Source organism: Bradysia coprophila, chromosome X, assembly GCF_014529535.1.
Source record: "Bradysia coprophila strain Holo2 chromosome X, BU_Bcop_v1, whole genome shotgun sequence".
Lineage (NCBI taxonomy): Eukaryota > Metazoa > Arthropoda > Insecta > Diptera > Sciaridae > Bradysia > Bradysia coprophila.
The window spans coordinates 6,648,090-6,671,732 of record NC_050737.1 but is presented as its reverse complement, the minus strand read 5'-3'; the positions used below and the strand labels follow the sequence as shown (position 1 = coordinate 6,671,732).

The window sequence follows — 23,643 nt, the reverse complement described above, 5'->3', positions numbered from 1 at the left end:
TAAAATCTATGCCAATTAGACCTTTCCGGAAAATGGTTCTAATTCAGCGAGTTTAATGTAACATAACTGGAATGTGAAAATGAATCATAGTATTTTCGATACACATAGCCTGTTAAACACTCTAATTAACTCAAATTCACCCTAATCTCCAGCTAGCACAGTTTTCGATCGGTGTATCGACATGGATCTAATGGAATATTGTTTTTGTATCTAATTAGCAATGCGTTCGGAAAAATTTCACTGAATAAAAATATTTCAATTTCGAGGTCTGACACCACTCAGTCAAACATTAATATAGCTACAGCGGCTTTTCAATTCACTAAAATAATTTAATTAGCATCTCTTCTCTGTTACCTTCAATTCCTGTGTAAATATTTTAAATGAACCATTGACCCGTATTAAATTTTGACGAGACAAAATCCACCCCCCAATGTACGTGCGATGGCAAAAAGCAATATTATTATTTAGAACAAATCAATTATCTATTATTCAATATAATATTAATGCGATGGTGATGGTGGTATAACGACGAGAGTGATAGCAATTGGTATTATTGGAGTGCTGAAGTCATTGATGTTTGCTTATCCACTAAGTGCAGATAATAACGGATAAGAGCCTCGAAATTGTTTTGAATCACCCCATCTAACTAAAAAAAATAAACTAATAACCGTAGACTAATATTATTAAAATTAAACGTTGACATATGTCTTCTCCCTTATTTAAAAGAGGAGAAGGAGAATTTTATCGATAACCATTTCATTATTCATATGGATGTCACGGTGTGTTTTATGAAAGCATAAAAATGACAACTACACTAAAAAAATTAATGTTCCATTCCACATACTAAAAGGAATCAAAAATTTACTAATATTTCTTAAACACGCTTTTCGGGGGTAGCAAGCTAAACTTATTATAAGGCCAATAATTATGTTGTTATAACTAAAGCTACAACATATTTAATTCATAAATGAATATTTTATGTATATTTAAGCATTCTGATTTAAACATAATATTTGGTTAAATTAGGGATTGCGATAACTTTCTGTTATAATAAACTTAATACATCCTCTCAGTCCCTAAATACATTCATGGGCAAATAAATATATGACGATGTTGTACGTACGTATACATAATATTATACGTACAGATAGAGTCCCCCATACAACAGGATATATGAAATGAGCATTAAATAAAATTTATATTATTCGCGAGCAGAAAAATATAAACAAACTATTTATATAAAAAAACGAAAATATTGCGTGTGCATAAATAAAAACGTAATAAATGGTTTTTTTCTGAAATATGTTTTCAGTGTTCTTTCGCTGGGAGTGATGGCATTAAACACATTCAGTGTGGAAAATATGCCTCTCTGATGGAATGTATTGTATACGAATGGAAAAAAATATGCCAGCAAAATGTTGCATGTTAAAAACACGAAAAGTTCATATAGCTTGCCGTTGTTTTATATTTAGTCTCCAGGTTAGTTGTATGCATTTACATTAAATTATTAAAATATTTTCTGACCTGTTAGAGTCGAAATGAAGAGATATATTTATGTAATTTCAACACGTATACACGCCAGACATGTAATTTTTATTTCATACATTTTTATGGAGTGATTTTTTCAATCATCAACATAATTAGGCGAACAGAAACAATTGAGAACTTCATTTACCAGTACAGGTTGAATGAGACGCATATTATTTTATATGAATGGGAACATTGAGGTTTTCGGACGTTAGTTTGACGATATTGTACGACGACCTTAGGTACTAAAGGATCATTCATTAACTATTTTTCAGTGCTATCATCAAAATTAAATTTTAAATAGTTCGAGAAATACGCGGTCTGCGAAGTTGAAACTACATTCTACCTCCTTATATACCCCTTTAATCAGAGAGATGCTAAGATGACGGTTGGGACACCGTTTCGACTGATAGAGGTGACATCAGAGCCTTTTCCATACAACGAATGAAATGACAAAAATGGCTGACTATTTCAAAAATTTGTCGGTTGTTTACAAAATAATTAATTTTTGACTACAATGATTCGAGAAACAGAATATGGAAATACTTTTGCGTCGGTGTCAAAATTAACGTAAAGAATTTATTTGCAAGCTAATTTCGTATTATCTCAGATATCCGCGTTCAAAAATTGGTCTACAAAACGGCATTTTTCAATTCGGAAATTGTGTACGAATACTGAATCTGATTTACAGATAAATAGTCTTACGTTCATTCGGATCCTACAAGGATCATGTTAGCAATTTATTTCATTTAAAATTGGTGATGCTTTTAAAAAATCTGTGGTTATGTCTTTTTCAATTTGACAACTGGTGGCATACGGTTCATTTTTTTTTCAGAAATTCTCGACATATTTCCTCTATCCGTCGAAACGGTGTCCCATCCGTCACATTAGCAACTCTCTGCCTTTAATGGAAGAATAGAATATTTCTCGAGTTAGATCCTATTTTTATGGCAGCACTGAAAAAGCGTTACGTAATTTGTGAATGATAGCCAATACTAATAGCAATAAGGAATTGTACGAGCGCTCAGGAATAGTGCTTAAGCATTTTAAGTGTGTTTTAGTGAGGGTTGAATATCAATTATTGTTGTGACAATGTTTCGGTTTATGTAAAATACAGATGCAGATAAAAATTCATTTGAAATACTTAACAAATTGAAAGTCCTCTGAAACCAATCTCCAACATTTCGCAAAAAATCATCTTAAATCCTCTGAGGATTAATTTTTGGAAAATCCCTTGTCACTCAAATCGAAACTTATCCTTTCCTAGAATCTCGAAATTAAGTGTGGTCAAAACAATAAATTCTCTCTAAACTTTTACTGACGGCGTCCGATTGAAGAAGCTGTCATAGGATAACTATAGCCATCAATTAATGAAAATTCAATATTGGTTTTGTTTTGTATTAGAATTCTGAGTGTTTAGTTTCCACTAAATATCTAAAAATAATCGTCAAAATAGATGGAGAAATAAATTCAATAGAAACAAAGACTTCCCATGGTTGTAAATGGTGCACCATTATTATTCATTTTTTAATTCACACTTTTTGCATTGAGAACGTAAAAGTTTAATAATTTTACAACTTCATACACTTACAACCGTTGTCATTTCACCCATTGACGCAGAAGATGTACTATATTTTGGGTCCTTACTGCTGGTGAACCGAAAAGTTAACTTGAACTAACACCATTGAAATTACCTCGGAATAGATTTAAAAAAAATTGTAACCATGGCTTCATCATCATCAGTGGAGATCATTTCTTGCTGCACATCTGCTCTCCTTATATTTCCTTCTCCGTAAACTGATTACATATGTAAATCCAATTCAAAAACAAGATATATGAGCTATCGCCTGCGAATTAATTAATTACAGAAACGTAAACAGCCAAACAAAGCATTTAATTTCACCACTTCAACAAACTTAAAGTATCAGATCATTAATGTGCTTCTCTGCACAATTATAATATTGATGCAACCACAATGTTGGACACACGTAATCATTCTCACAATTTCTGACCACATTGTGTACGGCGTTAGAACAGCATAAATGGGACGTATGGAGCAACATCCATAAAATTTTCATAGTACATCGATAGAATGCAGTATAGTCGTTCCTTGTGGATTACTATTTATGTAATAATATGTGGTGTATATAGCGAATGTGTGTTTGTATAGCGAAGCTATTTTCAACTCAGACGAGTCATAAGTGAAATAACACAAGTAAGTATTTTATAACTTTAAATGTTTTGAAAGCCCAATAGTATCATAAACAATAAGTGGAAAACTCATTTCATTTGAGCTAATGCAATTACAAATATTAAAAGATTTTCAGTTGAGCAGAAAGTTCTTTGAAAATGGGAGATTTGAAAGCATGCCATAAGGAATAAAAGGAAGAAAATCTATATAAAATAAATGAGGTAAAAGATTAATATTTAGGTATTTAAAACAAGTCATGTGTGAAATAACTTTTTTTTTGTGTTCGGAAACTTGTTCTTGACTTTTGGAAATATTTATTCTTTATATTATACAAGTTAAAGGTAAAAGAGATAAAATGTTTCCTCTTTCCCCATCGAGATATCCATCGATGGAACGAGATTCTATTTAAACTTTAAAAGAGGAAAAATTCACTTTTGTGCTCGTCTTGCTCGTCGAAATTGAACGTGATTGGTGGAACATCGCTATTGTATACCGTACACTTTATTAGTTTAATTGGCTGTATAAAGTACAACAAAATTGAATGTTTCATATTGTGGTGGTAGGTAAATTGTTCAAGTACATACTGAGTGGAGTGCTTTTGAAATATTTATCATCGATTCGAAAGTGGACAATAATGTTTGCATTTGTATCGGAGGAGCGTGGTCGAAATTAAATAATTAATTCGCATAATTGTCGTCGATTTATTGGACGTGGCTTTCGACTTACGAACGTGAAAGTTTAATGAGCCAGAAAAGAGCATAACATCAGTAAATTTTATCCGTTTTTCAATAATTATTTTTTCCCTGGAAGGTAATGAAGGGTTCCAGTTCAGTTTTATTCAGTAAATTTTACCAGTTTTTCAAAATTCGTTTTTACTTGAAAGGAAGGTTTCCAGTTTAAAGAGGAACAAAATCGGTTGAATGGCCAAGGTATTTCAAGGTTATTTTAATATGCAAGTGAACTTGAAAAACCTGTAAGACCTCCCTTTTTTATTCATATCTCTAAAGATATACATTTAAGCAAGTTTCGAATTATACTCAAAAGTTATCGATGATTTAAATTTGAAAATGTCGGGGTACACCTTTTAAGAGCGCTCATGCTTTGGCATTTTTCTAGCCTACATTTGTGCGCAAAAGCATTCGTTTTTTGATGATTTCTCTGAACTAAAATCTTTTTTTGAAAAAGTAAAACCATTAAAGCATGTAAAAATGTGTTACTTTTAAGGGAGAAATTGGTTTGTGGTCGCTAACTTGGAGAAACCTTTGCAAAACACATAAATTTACACATTTCCAAAGGTTTCTCCAAGTGGGTTAAGTTATCGACCACAAACCAATTTTTTCCTTAAGGCCCGTCATTGGGAAATGACAGGACAGTTTCCCGAAAATGTATGGAAAATTTTATCACAAAAATTCACCGAAAAGATTCAAAGAAACTCACCCATGATGCTTTCCATTGTATTCGTGCACCGTCTCTTTATGTCCCCAAGGCATATTTAAAGACTAAAACACTTTTTACTCGATGCAAAAACAAAATTTAGTTTTTTGTTTTGTCGCGATAAAACACAGAAAATATTTCGACACAACTGTGACACTCCGCTATTATAAGGACTAGAATGAATGTTTGCTGTGTTCACTTCGGCGGTAAAATATTTTCATTCAAAAAAGTGTCCGACACTTCAACGATGGTAGACATTTATTAAAATTGTAACCTCTTCCACTTCTTTAGTAAGCTAACAATACTTCGCTGAGTCTAATTATGCCATCTCTTCGAACAAAAATATCGGCTGAGGTCGAATAACAAACCTCCGCTGAGCTCTAATCATTCTCCGCTGAGCTTTGACAAACCTCTAATGAGTTCTAATAATCCGCTAGGCTTCAGTAAGAGTCCGTCAGACCTTAGCACGTTGTAGTAAGGTAATGAAGCTAAGCGAACACTCAATAAGCATCAGCGGATACTTAATAATTGTTGCTATGATTTAATAAGACTCCACTTAGCTTTGGCAGATCTCCCCTGAGTGTCCGATTCGCTCCATTAAGCCTTCCTGCAACTTGTTTAGGCCTAACGGACACTTCCTGAAGCCTAGCGGAGAATTATTAGAGCTCAGCGGAGGTTTGTTAAAGCTCAGCGAAGAATTATTAGAGCTCAGCGGAGGTTTTTATTCAAAGAGGTGGCATAATTAGACTTCGCGAAGTCTTCTTAGCTTACTAAAGAGGAACGAACATTTATTTACGCTCAGCGCAGTCTTACGAGAGGCTAAATTTTTAATAAATGCTCTCCCATCGTTGAGAGAATGTCCGCTGAGCTCTCGTAAAGCTTTAAAAAATGGTCGATGAGTATTATTAAATGTATACGCTACCCTTTGTCAACCGTTTGATGATTGTTTTTAAATGTCCGAAACTTTTTTTGAATGAAAATATTTTACCGCCGAAGTGAACACAGCAAACATTGATTCTAGTACTTATAGTAGCGGAGTGTCACAGTTGTGTCGAAATATTTTCTCTGTTTTTGTCGCGACAAAACAAAAAAAAACTTTTTGTTTTTGCATCGAGTAAAAAGTGTTTTAGTGTTCAAATATGCCTTGGCGACCTAAAGAGACTATGCCCGAATACAATGGAAAGCATGAGAGGTGAGTTTCTTTGAAATTTTTCAGTGAATTTTTGTGATAAAATTTTACATACATTTTCGGGAAACTGTCCTGTCATTTCCCACAAGTGACAAACGTTTCTATGATAAATTTGGTTTCGTACACGCACAGGACGGAGTACGATTCGATAACCTGTCACTGATTCTGACTAAAAGAAGATTAGCCCATTTCTAAATATGTACACTTTGCAGTTTCCCATGATTTCTTTTTAATTCGCTTCAGTAGTCCTTCTTGTGCAAATAATAAAATTCTCTAATAACAAATATCCAGGATGCTCAAACTATTTGAACGTGGAATATTACTCGTTCTCCATTTCCTGAGTGGAAGCAAAGAGAAAGAATTCAGTTCTTCTCAGCCTAATTAAAATGTAAAGAAACTTCCTAGTTAAAAATTCTAATTACAAAAGAGCTTTATAAATAGTTCTTAAAGCACGGTGAAAATTTATCGTAGCGTAAATTTCCGCAATTATTGCAAATGATCTGAAATTTCAATAATTTGAAGCAACTAATGAACAGCCTTTAATTATTTGAATGAAAAGAACTTTTCGTGCACAATTCCCAATTTCAATATCCGACTGAATGTATAATAATGTTCCATCAGATAAACTTTATTTCCATGTTCGAAATTGAATTTAACCTTGCTAAACGAAAAACAAATTTTTGAAAACCGCTTTCAACTCCAACAAAATGTAATTTCTTTAAGTGTGACAGCAAAGACGTGTAGTTAAATTTTCAATATTCCTGTAATGGCACTTACCTCTGATCTTCCTACTCTTCTCTTAACCACCATATTCACTAGAGAATAATTTTATGTGAAAGTTACACTTTACAGTAAAATTATAGGAATAAGTTCACGTGTAGCATACGTTGATTTAGCCATATATAGCTCACAGCACACACATATATATGTCCATGTGATTAGAGGATAACTGCGAATATATAGTGAACCAATTTCAATAACCATACGTTTTCCACAATGGGAAACGATAGATAGCGAACATAGAATGCTATGTGGTGTACGAGCACAAGGAGAACATTCTAGTTCGTCTACTATTGAAAAAGTATGTTTGCGGTGTGAAGCATCTTCTAAATGCTTTCTGTAAAAGCACTAATCCATTGCAATGATGTTCGAAAAGTATGTAAGTATTACAGTCATTAACTTCTCTTAATACAGAATGAGATCAAACGTTGTAACACTAAAATGACAGTGCAGTTTAACGATAAAAAGTTCATCGGCCGGGACATTTCAGTTTGTTAGTTTGCTTTAATTTACCGAAGGAAAATCTTATAAAACTAGATGTCTGAAGCACGCGGACGCATTAATTCACCTCGATCGAAGATCCTCATCATGTCCAGAGGTAATATAATATTCTGAGGGCATCAAATTTTAATAACTGAACTGGGACCTGGGACGAAATCTACGATACAGAATGTACAGACCAGGAAAAATAACCTTTTATGAACGGCAAACCTTCTTGTGTTTCAAGTATTTTTTATTGTTTGATGCAAAATCTTTTTCCCGTTATTAGATTGAACACTTATTATATAAAATTTTAACGACCAGATCCCAGATCCAATCGCTTCTTTTTGTCATGGTTTTCACAAACATTTATGATTGGTCATTTCAAAAAGATTATGGTGAATACGTTGCCTGGTACAAAAACTGTTCGACGTTAAATAGAGTAGATTATTCTCTGTAAAACAAACATTTTATTGAGACCTTAGTTAGAGATCTTGATTCTTGATAAAGTTTACAAAGGTAGAAAACCTCTGAGTCTATATGACACTGGACGGCATGATTTTGCCACTTAAACGGCATACTCAATTTTCGATTTTATCTATGGTTGTAAGGGAATATATACAACGATAAGTGGATGTTTATTGAGCAATAAAAATGGTTGAAAACAAAAAAATCGAAAGTTACGGCAAAACATTACTGTGAAAGTGAATTAACTGCACTGTTGACGTGGCTGAACTGAGCCTTATTTATTTCCTACCTTAAGTTGTTAATAATTTATACCTTCAATCGTTTTCAAGCTATGCACTTAAGTAATGCGGTTGTTCAAATAGATTATCTAACGGCCTTGTTCGTACATTTTTATTACATCCGAATGCTCAACATCAATTTAACGTTTATTTCTCCTTTCATTGTTCTGTAGTAACCTTTAAGTGGCCCATTTTGCAGTTAATCGATGGAAATGTGGAAAAAAAAATCTCCAGCCATAAAAAAACATTTTATGTTTGGGCAATCAACCGGAAAACCAGTGTGATTTTCGATTTAGAATATTGTTTTTCATTCAATTATTTAGCCGCTATTCCATTCCATTGGACATCAGAGGCCGAGTGGTGTCTTTGCTGTTGCATTTTTCTGGTTCAATTTTATTTATTAACCTTTCGGTGATAATAATTGGCTATGACAAAATACCTTACACGTACGACATAACATCCGGAGCGATAAAATCTTTTACGAACAAAGAAGAAACGAAGAAACCAAAAAAAAATGTGAAAATATTATTTTTCTCCCTCGGGCTTTGACTGGGTTAGATGAACACAAGAGAACTTTGTATGCAGAGAGCCTATCTAAGCCGGTAAAATACTTTCGTAAAAGCATAACTGCTACGTATCACAGGTGTACAACGACAAAATAATCTCACATCTTCAATCTTTTAGCGTGAAACTAGCAAAAATCGAGGCATGTCGAAAGAATAAAAATAATCTTTTAAAAGCTAAAATGGATTGATTCGTTGCATAATTTAAATTAATTCTTTATACCATTGAGGTTACATATAGAGGTGTGCACCGCCGATTTTACGCCGGCGCGCCGCCGATTTTTGGCTCATGCCGACAAACGCCGCCGCCGAGAAAAATCGACCAACGCCGCCGCCGCCGCCGATTCCTTTTTCGTCGCGCCGAAATATTACATATTAATCAATTTTTTACAAAAATATTCCTTTTATATGCTCCGTACAAACGACACTAGGCAATGTCTTGAAGACATAAAATTCCTCTTTCTGTTTAAAGATTTGTCGATTAGTTGTCCTTTCAAAAATTTAAGATTTCAGATAGGTTTTCAGGCCATGTCAGAAACTCTATTTGGTTATTAAACAATGAAATTTCTAGGTTCTAGTTCAAATCTGAAGCTTCAAAATAACGTGATAAAATAACAACTAGATCAATGATTTAATAATTTTATGTCATTGAACTAGATATAATCTCTACCAAACATTTTGTAAATTCCACTAAATAATTTTTGAATTTTGAGTTGTACCACCATTATTTATATACCCCTCGATAAATACGTTTCGAAGGAATACACATTGGAGAAAAACACAAACGTTTTTAATGAAATTATCTGGCACTAGATATCAACCACTCTCACTCGAAGGAATTTTTAGAAATGTTGATACAGCGCAATAATCGATTAACACTAAAAATTGAATTGAATTTTCGTAAGACTTAGTGACATATTTCTGGCCAACCCATTCTTCAAATCGATTTTTCACCGTGGAGAATAGAGAAAAATGTAGATCTTGACGTCTAGCATATTTTTCTGTTTCTGTACAAAAATGTCCTATTATGGCCTCACAATGAAAACCCGATTTAAAGAATGTTTTGCAAGCCTTTGTGGTACAAATCTTTCATTAGTCGGTATCGAGACTTTGACCCTTCCAGGTCTTAGGCGCCTTTTAAGAAAGTCAATTAAAAATCCTGTAAACGTTTCGAGTTTCCATTGTACGTCAAACATTAGTTAATTAACTAAAAAGTATTTCCAGTTTCCCCGACATTTTTAATGAATTGATATTAGATTAGAAAAAAACTAAAATTTAAATTTTAAGAATAAATATTAAAGATTTCGGCGCGCCGAAAACGCCGCCGCCGCCGACTCTAATTTCCTTTCGGCGCACCGCCGCCGACTTCTCAACACTCGGCGCACCGCCGCCGACGTTTTCAAAGCCGGCGCACACCTCTAGTTACATACATGTGTTGTATACAATTTTATGCCCAGGCGAATGATATCAGTGAAACAATACCAGCCACAAATTATGGTTATCGTTCTTCTTTAGATTTAATGGCATAGTTATTTGTTTGTTGATAGAAACACCACAGTGATAGGGAAAAGAAAATTGCTGAACAACCAACCTTATATAAATATTGTTGAGTTATTTTACTGCTGTTTTCTGTTTTCCTATTTAATTTGAATTGATAGGCGTGCTGGCCTACAAATATTTTCGATTTAATTAATTTCGGGTCAATTTGCGATGTAACACTTCTGGAGTTACCAGAGGGGGAATAAACGTTTTATATCTACATCTAATTTAGTGAATTCTCCTCTCTTTTCTCCTACATTAAAGTATCTTTCATTTAAAACTTGTATCCTTAGGCGCCTTTTGGCAGCCACTGCACCTTTTGGTTGCCAGTTCCACCCTGAGTGAACTGCACAGAATATGAATTTTTCATTTTCCAACTTTTTAAGCTCTCTACTTATTACTTTCTCAATTAGTACCGCATAATATATGTGTATCCACCACTGGAAGCAAACCATGTCGAGAAAGCGTTTATAAGCATTGTTTGAAACAGCTGCTTTTCATTAGCAATGAAATAAGTAATTTTCATGTGCTCATCGCATCTTCACTTGAGGCAACGAGTGGAGTTATGGGTTTACTGAAATAAAATTTCTGTCTATGTCAAATATTAGAATTAGGACAATTCCTGACCAAAAGTACCAAAATTCGGTTCGCTTGTGGAAATCATTTTTATGGACTAGCCAGAGATAAAGTGCTGTTTAGTCCCCATTACGACAGTAAAAAAACCAAGCCAACACATTCTCACCATCCACTAGCACATAAAATGTAGTACGCAATTGTTTCGAAATTCAAAGGCAAAAGTTGGGTATGATATCTGTGTAATGAATGTTACATGCGTGCGTCATAAATAAAAAAAATCCGAAACTTTATTGGCCAGATAAATATATTGGCTGGGTGTGTTTAAGATGTTTCAATAGCTTCAACCTGCCATTAAAACACATAATGTGAAAAATAAAGATTTGCCTTTGGTGCACTCGACCCTTTTATTGCTTCCCTCACACGATATCCCCAATTTTCACCAGCACTGCTATTACACAAAATAAATCTTTGTATGTGCCGTAGAGCTTGCAGCGAGTTGTGGAAAGTGGCAGTTAAGGGAAAGTTTCAATTGAAAGAGCATGAAGTTCGCCTGTTAGGGAAAATTACGACAACAATAAGAAAACACTTCGGGTGACTATTTTTTAACCAACTGTCTCTCAAATATTACTTAAAACTTTTTCAAATTTCCAAAAAAAAAACAATTTTTTTAAAGTCCTTGCCTCGAACTATGTGCTCCCTTATATATAAGTATCAACACAAAAACCAGACCTCTTTAACGAATCTGTTCAAAAAACATAGAGAATTACAGCGTACATAAGCCATTTCGGTGGACCCGATTTCTTCAATCAAATATTAACTGCAAGGACTGGCTATGAGCTTTGATTATTTTTGTTCACTAAATAGTGAGAGAATCATATGGTTCTACTTTAAACAAAAAAAGTAACAGATTTCATGATGATAAGGCGATACAATTATTTTTTCTGAAAGTTTAAAGACTAGCTCTTACAGTCAGAGACAGTAGTGAAATATCAGCATGAATTTGCTTCAGTTGATCAACACATCCTATCAAAACTGTCCGTACTTGTTTAAACTGTTGAAGCTGCTAGTGGTAGTTGTAAAACCGTACAAAGACGTATAAACAGTTTTCATTGTGAACAGCTGAAGGAAAGTCATGCTGAAATTTCACTTCCTCTGACTGTAATGCTGATAAATTAAGGTGCTTATTCGAACGAAAAAGCAAATATCTTCTGAAAAGAGAAACTTTGCATCCTTCTTTACCACTAATTAATGCAGCGCGGTTTTCTTTACGATGTTAAACGCTTTCAAAATTGCTTTTGCACAAACTTAAAACAAACGGGAAATCTGTTTAACAAGAGAAACTAAGAAGACATCAATAAATCCCATCCGCTGCTTTCTGATATTTTGCAAGTCTTCCTTCCCTTAATCAGTTTTCCATATTGCTATTTAGTCAATGCCTTGAAAAACTTTTAAGCTGTCGGGATTAACGTATGTCCTACGATACGGAAAATTAACATTGCTTTTGCTAATAATATATCCAAAGTTTGTTTATTAAGATTTTCATCGTCATTATTACGAAACTGGGAAAAAAAAGAGTAATCATGAAATGTTTTGATAAATGAATTCCGTTTCTATGATTCTGACAGAAATAACAAACTTCCGATAGAAATAATAAACTTACGGTAAATGGATAGCTACCGAAATAAGGAAGAAAAGTAACGGAAAATAGATTCGCCACGAAACAAACTAAATTTCCCTGTTAACGGAAAACATAGAACACCAATTCATTGATTTACACACTAAAAATGTTGTTTCATATCGCCGAGGGTGATATTGATATTGTAGCACATTGTTGTGTGTCATGTTCAACATTGAATTTATTTTTATGTGCAATGAATCAATGCGCTTTAAAGCATTGTTTTGCAACGAAATTTTGAGTCGAAAAATTCTCAGTATTCCTTAATGAATTCCTCGAGTTTTTCCTGATTTGCTCGCAGCGGACTTTATTTACTTTTTTGAGTGCATTTAAAATCCCTTACGTACTGTATCTGCTGTATATACTGGAACTGCTGTTGTTTTAAAACTTTTAAAAAAATCAAGCGAGTTCGTAATTTCATATTGCCTGAGGGAATGAACAGAAAAATCGAGAGTCAAAGCCACATGACGCTGAAATCAAAATGTGTATCAATCAGTCTAGCACCACATACCTCTAACATTTCTAACATTTTACTAGTACATTTCCGGATGTTCATCGAGAACAATTTTTAGATTACTGGCTTATGATTGATTTTTAAAATGTGGAATGGGGTTATTGTACCAGTCCTCGGACTGTATGTGCAGTTCTTCGATTCGTAAAAGATTTTATCATTGATTAAACAATAAATGTCAGACTGACTGACTAGGCATCTGTTTTCAACAGCGACGGCTAAAGCAAGCAAAAGGAGGTCGATCTTGTGTTCTTATACAAAAAATACATGTTAAATCAAATGAAGTAAAAGATTGTGTATGAAACTCATGAAAAACATATGAATCTAAATTAGTTACAGAGTTCATATTGGTGGCGTGGAAATCAGTTTTCGCCATCGAGGTCCACCTTTTTGCATTTGCAAATGTATTTTCGTCATATTTCTCATTTTTTGTTTGTTCTAGATTTCCTCCTATCAATTTATTTTTATAAAAATGAATAATGCAAATGGGGATTTACCCACTGTTTGCTGCTGGTGTAGACTTTCATATTTTATATTATTTTTTTTTTAGATAGGTGTGAGATCAATAAACAGGATACTTAGGACGAACAAGATATTTACTCTCTTTAATTTTTGTTTGATAAAATTATTAAAAGTTCTATCAAACGAACTGAAGGCTAGAAATTTTACTTATCCAACTATAAGAGATTCGAGACACAAAATGAATCACAAAACCTAAAGTTTCGTTGACCTACAATGTTTCGTTGTCGATTAATGGATTAATAGATTTTATGTGTCAGTTGTCGTAGCGTTGTAGCGTATAAAAATAACATTGAATCGATATAACAAAACGACAGTTAAATCCAAATGACCTGAAAACATATAATAAAAATCCACTCTAAAAGCTCTATCAGTCAAAAATTCATCCCCATCCATATCCAAAGCAATTTAATTCTATATAAAGATTTTGTGTTTGCCATATGTGCTTCTTGTCCTATGATTTATAGAGGAAATTTTCAACTGAAAAAAGGTTTTTTTTTTAAACAAATTGAAGAAAACAGCGAATATGTTATACAAAAACTATCCGAATCGCATCCTTTTGTGTGTCTCATTCTGACAGCAAAAATAATAAATTACCACAGAAGGACTGTGTGTTGTTATTATTTTTTCCATATATATATGAAAAACACCACCCCATACACACATCCAAACGACCATTTCGCATATTCCAACATTCACAGATTTTTTGATCAAAAGAAATGCAACAGTTTGCATGACACATTAAATATATAATAGAACAACCATAGAAAATGCTAAACTCACATGTTGAATGAGTCAGCAAAAATAATCCACATAAAAAGCACTGTATCCAAAATGTATCCATTTTAGCTTGTTGAATATCCACTTCACCTATCTATGCACTGTTTATAACGAAGAGATGTAAATTCGGAAATAAAAAAGTTAACAAACATTGCCCATTTTGAAATTCATTCCGCCGATTTTAAAGTTCATTCATGGATCACTGTTTGGGTTTTGGTGTTTACCAAATTTCACGGATCATTTAAAATTTCATTTATAACACATTATAGCAACACAAAGCCACATTTAGCAAATTAAGTGGAAACTTGTTTGAAGCATTATATTCACCTTTGCATTTCACTTCGAGTCGGAAACTATTTTGTACACACTCTTTCACTCCTTTTTTTTAATTTATCAAACGATCCGTTTAATTTGAACAAATGGGGATTTTTGTTTATTGTTTTTCATCATTTCGATAAGGCTTCGCGAATCAATTAATTATATTTTTCTTAACAAATTATGAATTAATTAATTTACTAATTTTTGTTAAGAAAAAGAAATCAAGATTCCATTAAAAATTGACGAATCCTTACCCAAAAAAGAAAAAATAAATAAAACCACAAACGCACACCTGGCGTATAATCTTTCTCTGTCCTACAAATTACTATTCATAGAGATGTGCCTTCATTCACTATCCAGTACTTAATCCACAATTTTTTATTTTATTTTTTTATTTAGTAAACCAATTTTTATACGCTGACCGTTTGTCGTAGGTAAAAAAAATCAAAAACAAAAAATTTTCTTTCCGGAATAATAATTAAATTTGAATTTTTTAAATTAATTGCAACAGTGTCGATTGCAGTCCTGAAAACACTTGTTGTTTCTTGTTATTCAGTTATGCCCAGACTAAACTAGCTCATTTTCACGGGGTAAGACGCTGCCTCTCTGACGATCCGTTTCGGTAAACAACATAGCTACATGTACAAAATACATATATCGTCAGGTTGGAGAAAAATAGGAGAAAAATAGCATTCAGCTGGGGAAAAACGGATGCCACTGAATGGAAAAAGCAACGGAAAATTTCCCTTTCACCACCAACATGGGAGCGTAAGATTGTGCGCTGTATTTATTGAGTAGGTAGATTTTGTGATACATATAATAAACATAAAAAATTGCGTGGGTAACACAACTTTGAGTATACAGACACCGTATAAATGTCTTTTTTGCGGAATGGATCACCTTACCACACATCGGTGTTGTGAATTGCAAGTTTTAAGCTGTAACTTTATTGCTGCAAAATTTTATAAATCATCTCTTACACACATCTCCATTTTACTAGCAGGATTACATGTTTTTGAAACTTACTTACAGCAACACAAATTTATTTTACTTTCCATCGCCGTGCACTGACGGAATGAGCAGGTGAGAGGTGAACAAAAATGGTGCATTATTCATAAAACACCTTAAAAATTGACGGAAGATGGTGCCATACTGGCCGGTTGCAATTTTATTTGCGGTAAATAAACCGAAAGATAACTTCCATCAGTCAATGCAATTCACTTTTTTACGATTTTTTTTTTTCAGACCATATCGTACACTTTTTAACTTCTCTATTCAGTGTTCTGTGACGGTGTCACAGCGCATTAAAAAGTTCGTTTTATTTTTCAAAGAATTTTGTTTAATCTTTTGTTCTTGATTCCAACCCACATCAGGGTTGGAATACGACTCTCTAAGCAAGGTGCAAAAACTGACTAATTTTACACAAATAAAAGTTCTTCTTAAGTAGTAATTATGATCACCGATAATAATTATACCTTAAGTTCACATGATAAGACTTTTTAATTTCTTATTGACAGAGCTTGGTAATTGGCTACTCTTGTGGATATCAAACGATATCTGGACTACAAATACAATACCGGACTTACCTTCCGGGTGTTTATTTCTAAGCTTTTATTTGTTTACCAAGGGGAGAAAATAGGAAATTCCAATACTAGAGAAAGAGTACGACCAGAGCGAGGCGAGTTGGAATATCCTATTTCTCCCCGAGGTGATCACAAATTTTTTCATCTGTGCGTGGCGTGAAAAATCGTTTTTATCCACGAAACCGTGCTTCACCATTTTTCAAAACCAAAACAAAGAGACAGTTACAAAGAAAAAAAAGCTCTGGTTCAGCCCAAGGGAGAAACAAGAGGTGAGAAAATAAAACTTTTCTCACCTGAACTGTCATCAGAGAGAACGTCAAGAAAACGACATCTTCTCACCGCATTTCAGTTGAGAATCCGCACGGATGAAAATTCAATTTTATTCTTAACTAAGGCTACTTAATCCTACAATCATTCCACTATGATGAGTCCCTCGACAGAAGTTATTATCAAAGGTTTAGGACATAGCGTGGGGCATTTGTGAAGTCCTGCAAAATACAACACTAACTAACGAACGAAAAAGTCGTTCCCCTTTGACTATAGAATAGAAATATGGAAGGGAGAAGCAGCGACATTTTGCAGGACTTTAACAAATGCCTCACGCTTTAGGACATTCGATATTTTTAACGTTACATATTGGCAACGGACCATCAGAGGATCATATGAGTAGGTGTTATTGTATGTTGTAGTAATATGCTTGTGGACATGTAATTTGAAATGAGAAATTGCCGCACAGTGGAAACGAAAATTATCGTTGACATTTGAAAAAAGCTTACCAATTGTGACACTCTATACAAATTTGTTTGGGTTTCTACTTTTATATTGTTCTTATGATATTCCGACAAGTACGTTTTTTAGTACGCGGTAGCGGATAACAAATCATATTAATTTATCGGCCAACTAAAATCAGTCAAACTTAACATAAAATCGAATCTTCAGGACCTAAACACCTAATATCACTAAATGATCAATAAATTGTAACACGATGTGGTACACACATCTAGTGACGAAAAAAGCCACTTTTCGCAACTTGATGCATAAATTACTATTTCAATGCTCTTCTTGGTGTCAAAGTTGAAAAATCGTGTGTTGGATTTAATGTTTTCAGTCTACAACATTTCTCACCTGCGATAACTATATTCATTGTTCGAAGTAGGTGACCTTTTACCTCATGCGATATTCAATTTGTAGAGAATTGATGCAGTTTGCATACTAACAATTTTAGTCGGTTTTGATGTAATATTTGGCGAACTATAAACGTTACAGCATGTTGAATTTACTGTGATATCAAGAACGCATTTAATCGGCCAGTTAAAATTCACATTTATGTAGAGCATTACTCAATTAGCGAAACAGTTTTCAAGGACGTTTCCAGCATATTCGTAGTTTTGTCACACATAATTTACATCATTGGTAGGTGGTGTGGATGATTTGTTCTAATCAAAATTTGATATGCAATTTGCGAATTATTTTGCTTCATATAATACGAAACACATAATCCTCTGAAATCAGGTTGTACTAATTTCAATGGAAAGGATGAGAGACTGCAACGAAGCTGTTGGAATGTTTGTACGGATTATATTTATTTGGCTGATTGTGTGTTAAAGTTTGGTATTTTGCATCTGAGTTCTTACCTATAGTTACTGACAAAACAACGGACGAAGTTATCGTAATTTTGTATTTCGGGTGTTGTTTGGATATTGTGCAGGTAAATTTGCAACCTTTTGATTTCTGCAACGGTTGTGTAGATAATAAGATCCCGGAATACTTAACGGAAACAATGTTTGATTTATGAAGGAACTCTGTATTGTGTTAATCGCCATCTTACTTCTTAATTTAGTAGACTAGAAATTATTTCTAGTCTCTCAAATTAGAGTTACTAGTCGTGTCTACAGAGGGTACAGTGGTCTTTAAAATGTATAACAATTTTAGGAGTTTCTGTTTTTAAAAAAAATCTGATAGGATGATATACAACAACAATAACAGTCATTGCAACATTTACTTCTAGACATAAATATCAGAATATGTTAGTTTTGTGATGAGTTCATCTTCAATAGCAGACAATTGCTTCTTTGCACACATTAACGAGTCAAAAACGCACACAGCATCTGGTACGTCTGTCGAACTAATCAATATTCTAACAAGTTACAACGAATCTAGAATATGAAATGTTGAAGCGCAAAACTTCCAATATAAATAGAGGTATTTTCGTTCGATTGTTTTTTCTTTTAAATATTTTCGTCTGAAAAAATATTTTCACGCGTCAAAAATATACTTTCCACAAAAAATATTTTTAATCGTCACAAGTAAAACGCGTTACAAAAATGTTTCCCCATTCAAAAAAAAATGCAAACAGAAAAATAAGCGTCAAATATTGAATGAGACTGAATAAAAGAATTTGCGCGTTCTGCCTTGGTAAGCGGTATGCCAAGTTTCAAGTCTCTGTTACTGTTCGTCTGTGCTCCTATAGAGACAAACAAACATTAAGAACTTTATATTACAGATCAGTGCCTATTTTTAGGAATTTAACAATTTTATCGAATTTTTAAGATATAAATTCCTAAAAATAGGCCTTGTTATAGCTAATGGCTTTTATCATCCTAAATGTCATAGACTTGCGATAGAACTATCGGATCACCTACGTACTTCTTATCACTTATTGACCCGTAATCAGGTAGTGCTCATAGGCGGCATTTTTTCCCCATATAAAGTTTGTTTTGAATATTGAAAATAACGGACAAAGACGCTTGGAACTCGGTTAAAAATTTAATATTTCTGTCAATTGGTTTAACCAACGTTCAACCAAAATGTGGCTACATTTTTTATTATTAAATTGGATTTCTTCCACCTTTCAGGTCTAGTTGATTGAACCAAATCCATCATCACCTACACAGTCTACATTATTAATATGGTTAAAGGAAAGAGAAAAAAAAATACGACCATGGCAATGTCGAGTTATATCAAAAGCAATTAATTTTCAACGTACAATGTACACCATTCGAAATAACAGCAACATATTCTGGCCTATATACCTACCCGAATGGCAAAACGAACAAACTCAACTAAACAAACCTGGTATTTCGTCTCAGTTGAGATCTTTTCAGAGGGGTAAAGGCATATATAGTACATTCGATTCGGGATTCTAATTAATATATACTAGTTTGATATTGTATGAGCGGCAATGAATTGTAACTATTTTTTGTTCTAGATTTTACATTTTCCAGCAAAATAGTTAGTTGTGCTATTTGATCTTTTTTGCATATATTTCATGTTTAATAAGGTTTTTTCCAAAAGCAAAAAATATTCTAGATATATAGTGTGCGGAACTGAAACTGAGATTCTTTACAGTAATTTGTTTTAATTTCATTCATTAATTATAACCGTGATATCCTGCATGATTCATGATGTTATTTAACACCAAACTTAAATACCATTACTATGGTATATGACTTTTACCTGAGGACTTGTTGCTTTGTGAACTATATTCACGTATCTCCGCCATTTGTACAGAATTGTATGTTCTCTGTAAATACGGAAAAATGTTTTGTAATACAATAGACACCCAGAACGAACATATACCTATAGTCTGTGTCATACACCAAGTGCACCTCAAAAAAAGGTTTAAAATTTCGGTGCATTCGGTGGTTTAACATAAACGCCCTTTTTATTAAGCAATTTTCAATTTATTATCAGCGCATGCTTGCCAATCGCATGAAAATGTTCTCATTTTTTATTCTCATTTTCACGTTGAACATGGCATGGATTTCAACAGGCACCGTATACATGGAGTGGATGTATGGATAGTGTATAGCTAGTTATATATATGGCTATGTTGAACACGGTAAAAGGATAAATGAATATTTTTGTGAGGTAAATGTATTGAATGAAATCGAACAACAAGTGTTTCTCACATACTCTTCGTTCGTAAATGAGCGAATTGCCGAGTATGGAATACGTTGTTGGGGAATAGATTTTGTTGGGGTAGGCTTTTAATCGTTGCAATTGTAAATATGTGTATACAGCATGATATCACACTGATCAAAGGAGTTAACAGTATAATATACAGTTAATTAATTGTTGGTGTCCGGACAACTGTATTGCATTTTTTTTTAAATTATTATATTTGTAATGACGTTTTGCATTTGACCATTAGGCGCGGTTCCACCTATAAGCGGTCGTCGCGACCCGTTAAAAGGTTAAATTTTTTGTTTTTAGAAATTATTTAAACATTTTTAAATTTCAACAGCCCAGGTCAGAAAATATTCTAGATCTAGACTCCCATGCAAGTAGCATCGTAAGGACTATTCGCACGCGAAAGTTATTCCCCTGACTGTAAGTCATGGGTTTTACAAAAGAAAATACACCGTACGTAACACGTTCACATGATCAAAAATGTGTGGAAATGTGATGAAAAAACGTTAAATGTAGCAATTTTGTGCTCTTTTTTAACACGATAACTTGAGTAAATCTCAACCGATTTTCAAAAACTTTTTTTTATTTGACGAAGTATTGAAATCCTCAGGTCAAGTTCAAAAATGGCGGTATCGGTTCAACCATCTGGTAGTAGTTCTCGAAAGAAGTCTTTTCTGCTCTTTTTAACACGACTAGGTCCCGGCCTTTGGCGGGTAGGCCCCTTGACTGATATTAGATAATTTGGGTTTCCAAGATAGATTTATAAGTAATTTATGGGAAGTATTTATGACATTATGTTTCAAGTAGAGACTTTTGTACCATGGGCATAGGCGTCATGGGCTTCAAAATTCGCGGGCGGTGGGCAGAGCATGGGCACTTTCATAAAACGTGGGCGCTCACCAAACTAGGACTTTTCATTGTACATCCTTCAATTCAAAATTGTCAACAAAATCATGAATAAAATTGATGAATTTTCAACGAATATCAATCACTTTGCATGTGAGCTTCATTAAATGAGTCCATACTACTCTTCTAAGACATAATTTGTAATTTTATTTCGATTTACATATTTCACCCAATTTGACCTCATTTCGCTTAGATATCTTTTTTATATTATTTTCTTAGACTAAACTGTAATTTTCATTGGTTGAATGTTAACAAAATAATCTGAAATATAAGGTAGAGGCCGATCAAGGTAGTTGATAAATGAAAATTAATAAATACTAGTAACTAGTATAATTTGCAGCTAGTTTCTCTACCACTACCAGTTAGGTTCAAATGTGACTGCAGACTTAAAGTAGGAATAGTTCATTACGTCCTTGTTTGGAAATTTTTATTTTGCCTAGAGGGAGCTTTGTAGCCAGAGCCGAAGGCGAGGGTTATAATCCCTCGTGGCAAAATAACAATCTCCAAACAATTACGTAAGGTATTTTACTTGCGAACCCCTGCGAAAATGAAAATTTCAGTTTCGCAGGGTGCGGCAAGTACAAACTATTTGCTAGTAGAAAACTATCATTTGACAGTTGATGTTAATAACTGACACGATGCTATGAATTGTTTTAAGAAATCATAGATCATCTTCAAGGCCGCTCCACGATAAGAAAGGACACCGCGTTAAAAAATCTCATACAAATGAATGAATGAACGAAACTTAAGTAAGGTTACTTGTAAAAGTACCGTATCTTGAAGATGATCTATAGCATCGTGCCAGTTATTAACATCAACGATTACTTTTTATAGATTTTATTTTGCCATCTTCAATTTGAAATTATATTCCTGTTGAGATTGGAAATATTAAAAAAACATAGCTAACGCCGACCAGTACGAAACACCTATTCGTATCAAAAGCCTTTAATGTGAAACTCTTCATTTCTCTTACTTCATTTTCTTCTCTGCTGAAAAACTATTCTCCCTTTAAAATCACTTACATTATCCACTCTTTGCCTTGTTATCATATACAACTAAATTGCCGGAGGCAATATAGACAGCCCCCTACGAAGACAAATTTCATAAATTCCTATTTAAACAGCTATATACCGCTATATTTAACTATATTTCACTATAAATAAACATTTCACAGAGGAATATGCTATTATATAGCTCTATATGCCTGTATATAGCTCAATATAGCTGTATATAGGTATATATAGATGTCCATATATGGAATCCCTGAAACCCCTCACACTTAACACATTATTTCCATGTTAACAGAAACTCTCTAAGCATCATTTTTCCCACTTTATATCACTTTTAATAAAATCCAATATGGCCGCCGGCAGCCATTTTGTTAGGAGACCGGAAATAGTACCGACGCTTTACATTCGTTAATACCTTTCAAACAAAAAAAAAATTCATGAAATTCGGTCAAAATTTACTCGAGATATTGACAAAATACTCCACGTTCACTGTACGGCCGAGTAGCCAGATAAGAGCTCACTCCAAGAGACCTAGCTCCCTGATTGGTACGGTCAATACCTATCTAATAAAGCTAAAACGAACGAAATATGTTCAAATGTGGCCGACCTACAAGCAAAAACTGCTTGCCGCCCTGTGCCTGTTCCACACCAAGGGGTCTAACTCACGACTCGGTCATCCGACTTCCATAAACTTTTTTTTTTGTCGATCGGTATTGTAAATACCTTTTATTTGACGTATCCCTTACAAGTTTAACGTTTAAATGTCCGGAGATATCTTCGAAAAACCGTAAAGCACTTATTGGGCCACAGCTCGGGAGGGGTCGATCTAAAATCACTCATCTTCGAACTTAGCCTGTCTTTTGACATTACCAAACGGGAAAAAAAAGAATTTTCAAAATCGGATGCGTTTTACTCAAGTTATCGTGCAGACAGACAGACGGACAGACGGACAGACGGACATTTTTTTTTTCGCGGATTTGGCATCTCTAGACAACCACAATAGGTTTCCCCTTACTCAGGGAGTCCAATTCGACGTGTTACAAACGTATGCGTAAACCTATAAGACCCCAGTACTTCGTACGGGTCTAAAAACTTTTACAAAATTTACAAGTTCAACGATTTTTTACATTTTGCTACGTCGAATCTGAAACTTAAAAAGCACCACTTCGATTCTCTCAACGGCCTGTTAGCTCAGCTGGAAAGTCTCAGCCTGGCGTGGGAGAGATACCCGGTTCAAATCCAGTGAAAGCTTTTGTTTTTTTTTTCTTTTTCTTTTTTTGCTTGTGAGCCTTTTGTAAAACTAAAAAACAGATGATTGTACCATTACGAATCATTAATAAGCTTCGACCAAATCTCAAATTGACAATTAAACGTCATAGCCTGTATAACACTTACTGTACGTTT

General features: G+C 33.9%; 1 protein-coding gene across 1 annotated transcript in view; it reads right to left on the bottom strand.

The window, feature by feature from the left end:
• Nucleotides 1-14,969, bottom strand: part of LOC119080266 — a 52,794-nt gene extending 37,825 nt beyond the window's left edge. Inside the window, exon 1 of the mRNA XM_037188524.1 lies at nucleotides 14,514-14,969. Coding sequence (XP_037044419.1) covers nucleotides 14,514-14,574 — 61 coding nt within the window. The 5' untranslated portion in view covers nucleotides 14,575-14,969. The remainder of the gene's footprint in view (nucleotides 1-14,513) is intronic.
• Between the last annotated feature and the right edge of the window lie 8,674 nt (nucleotides 14,970-23,643).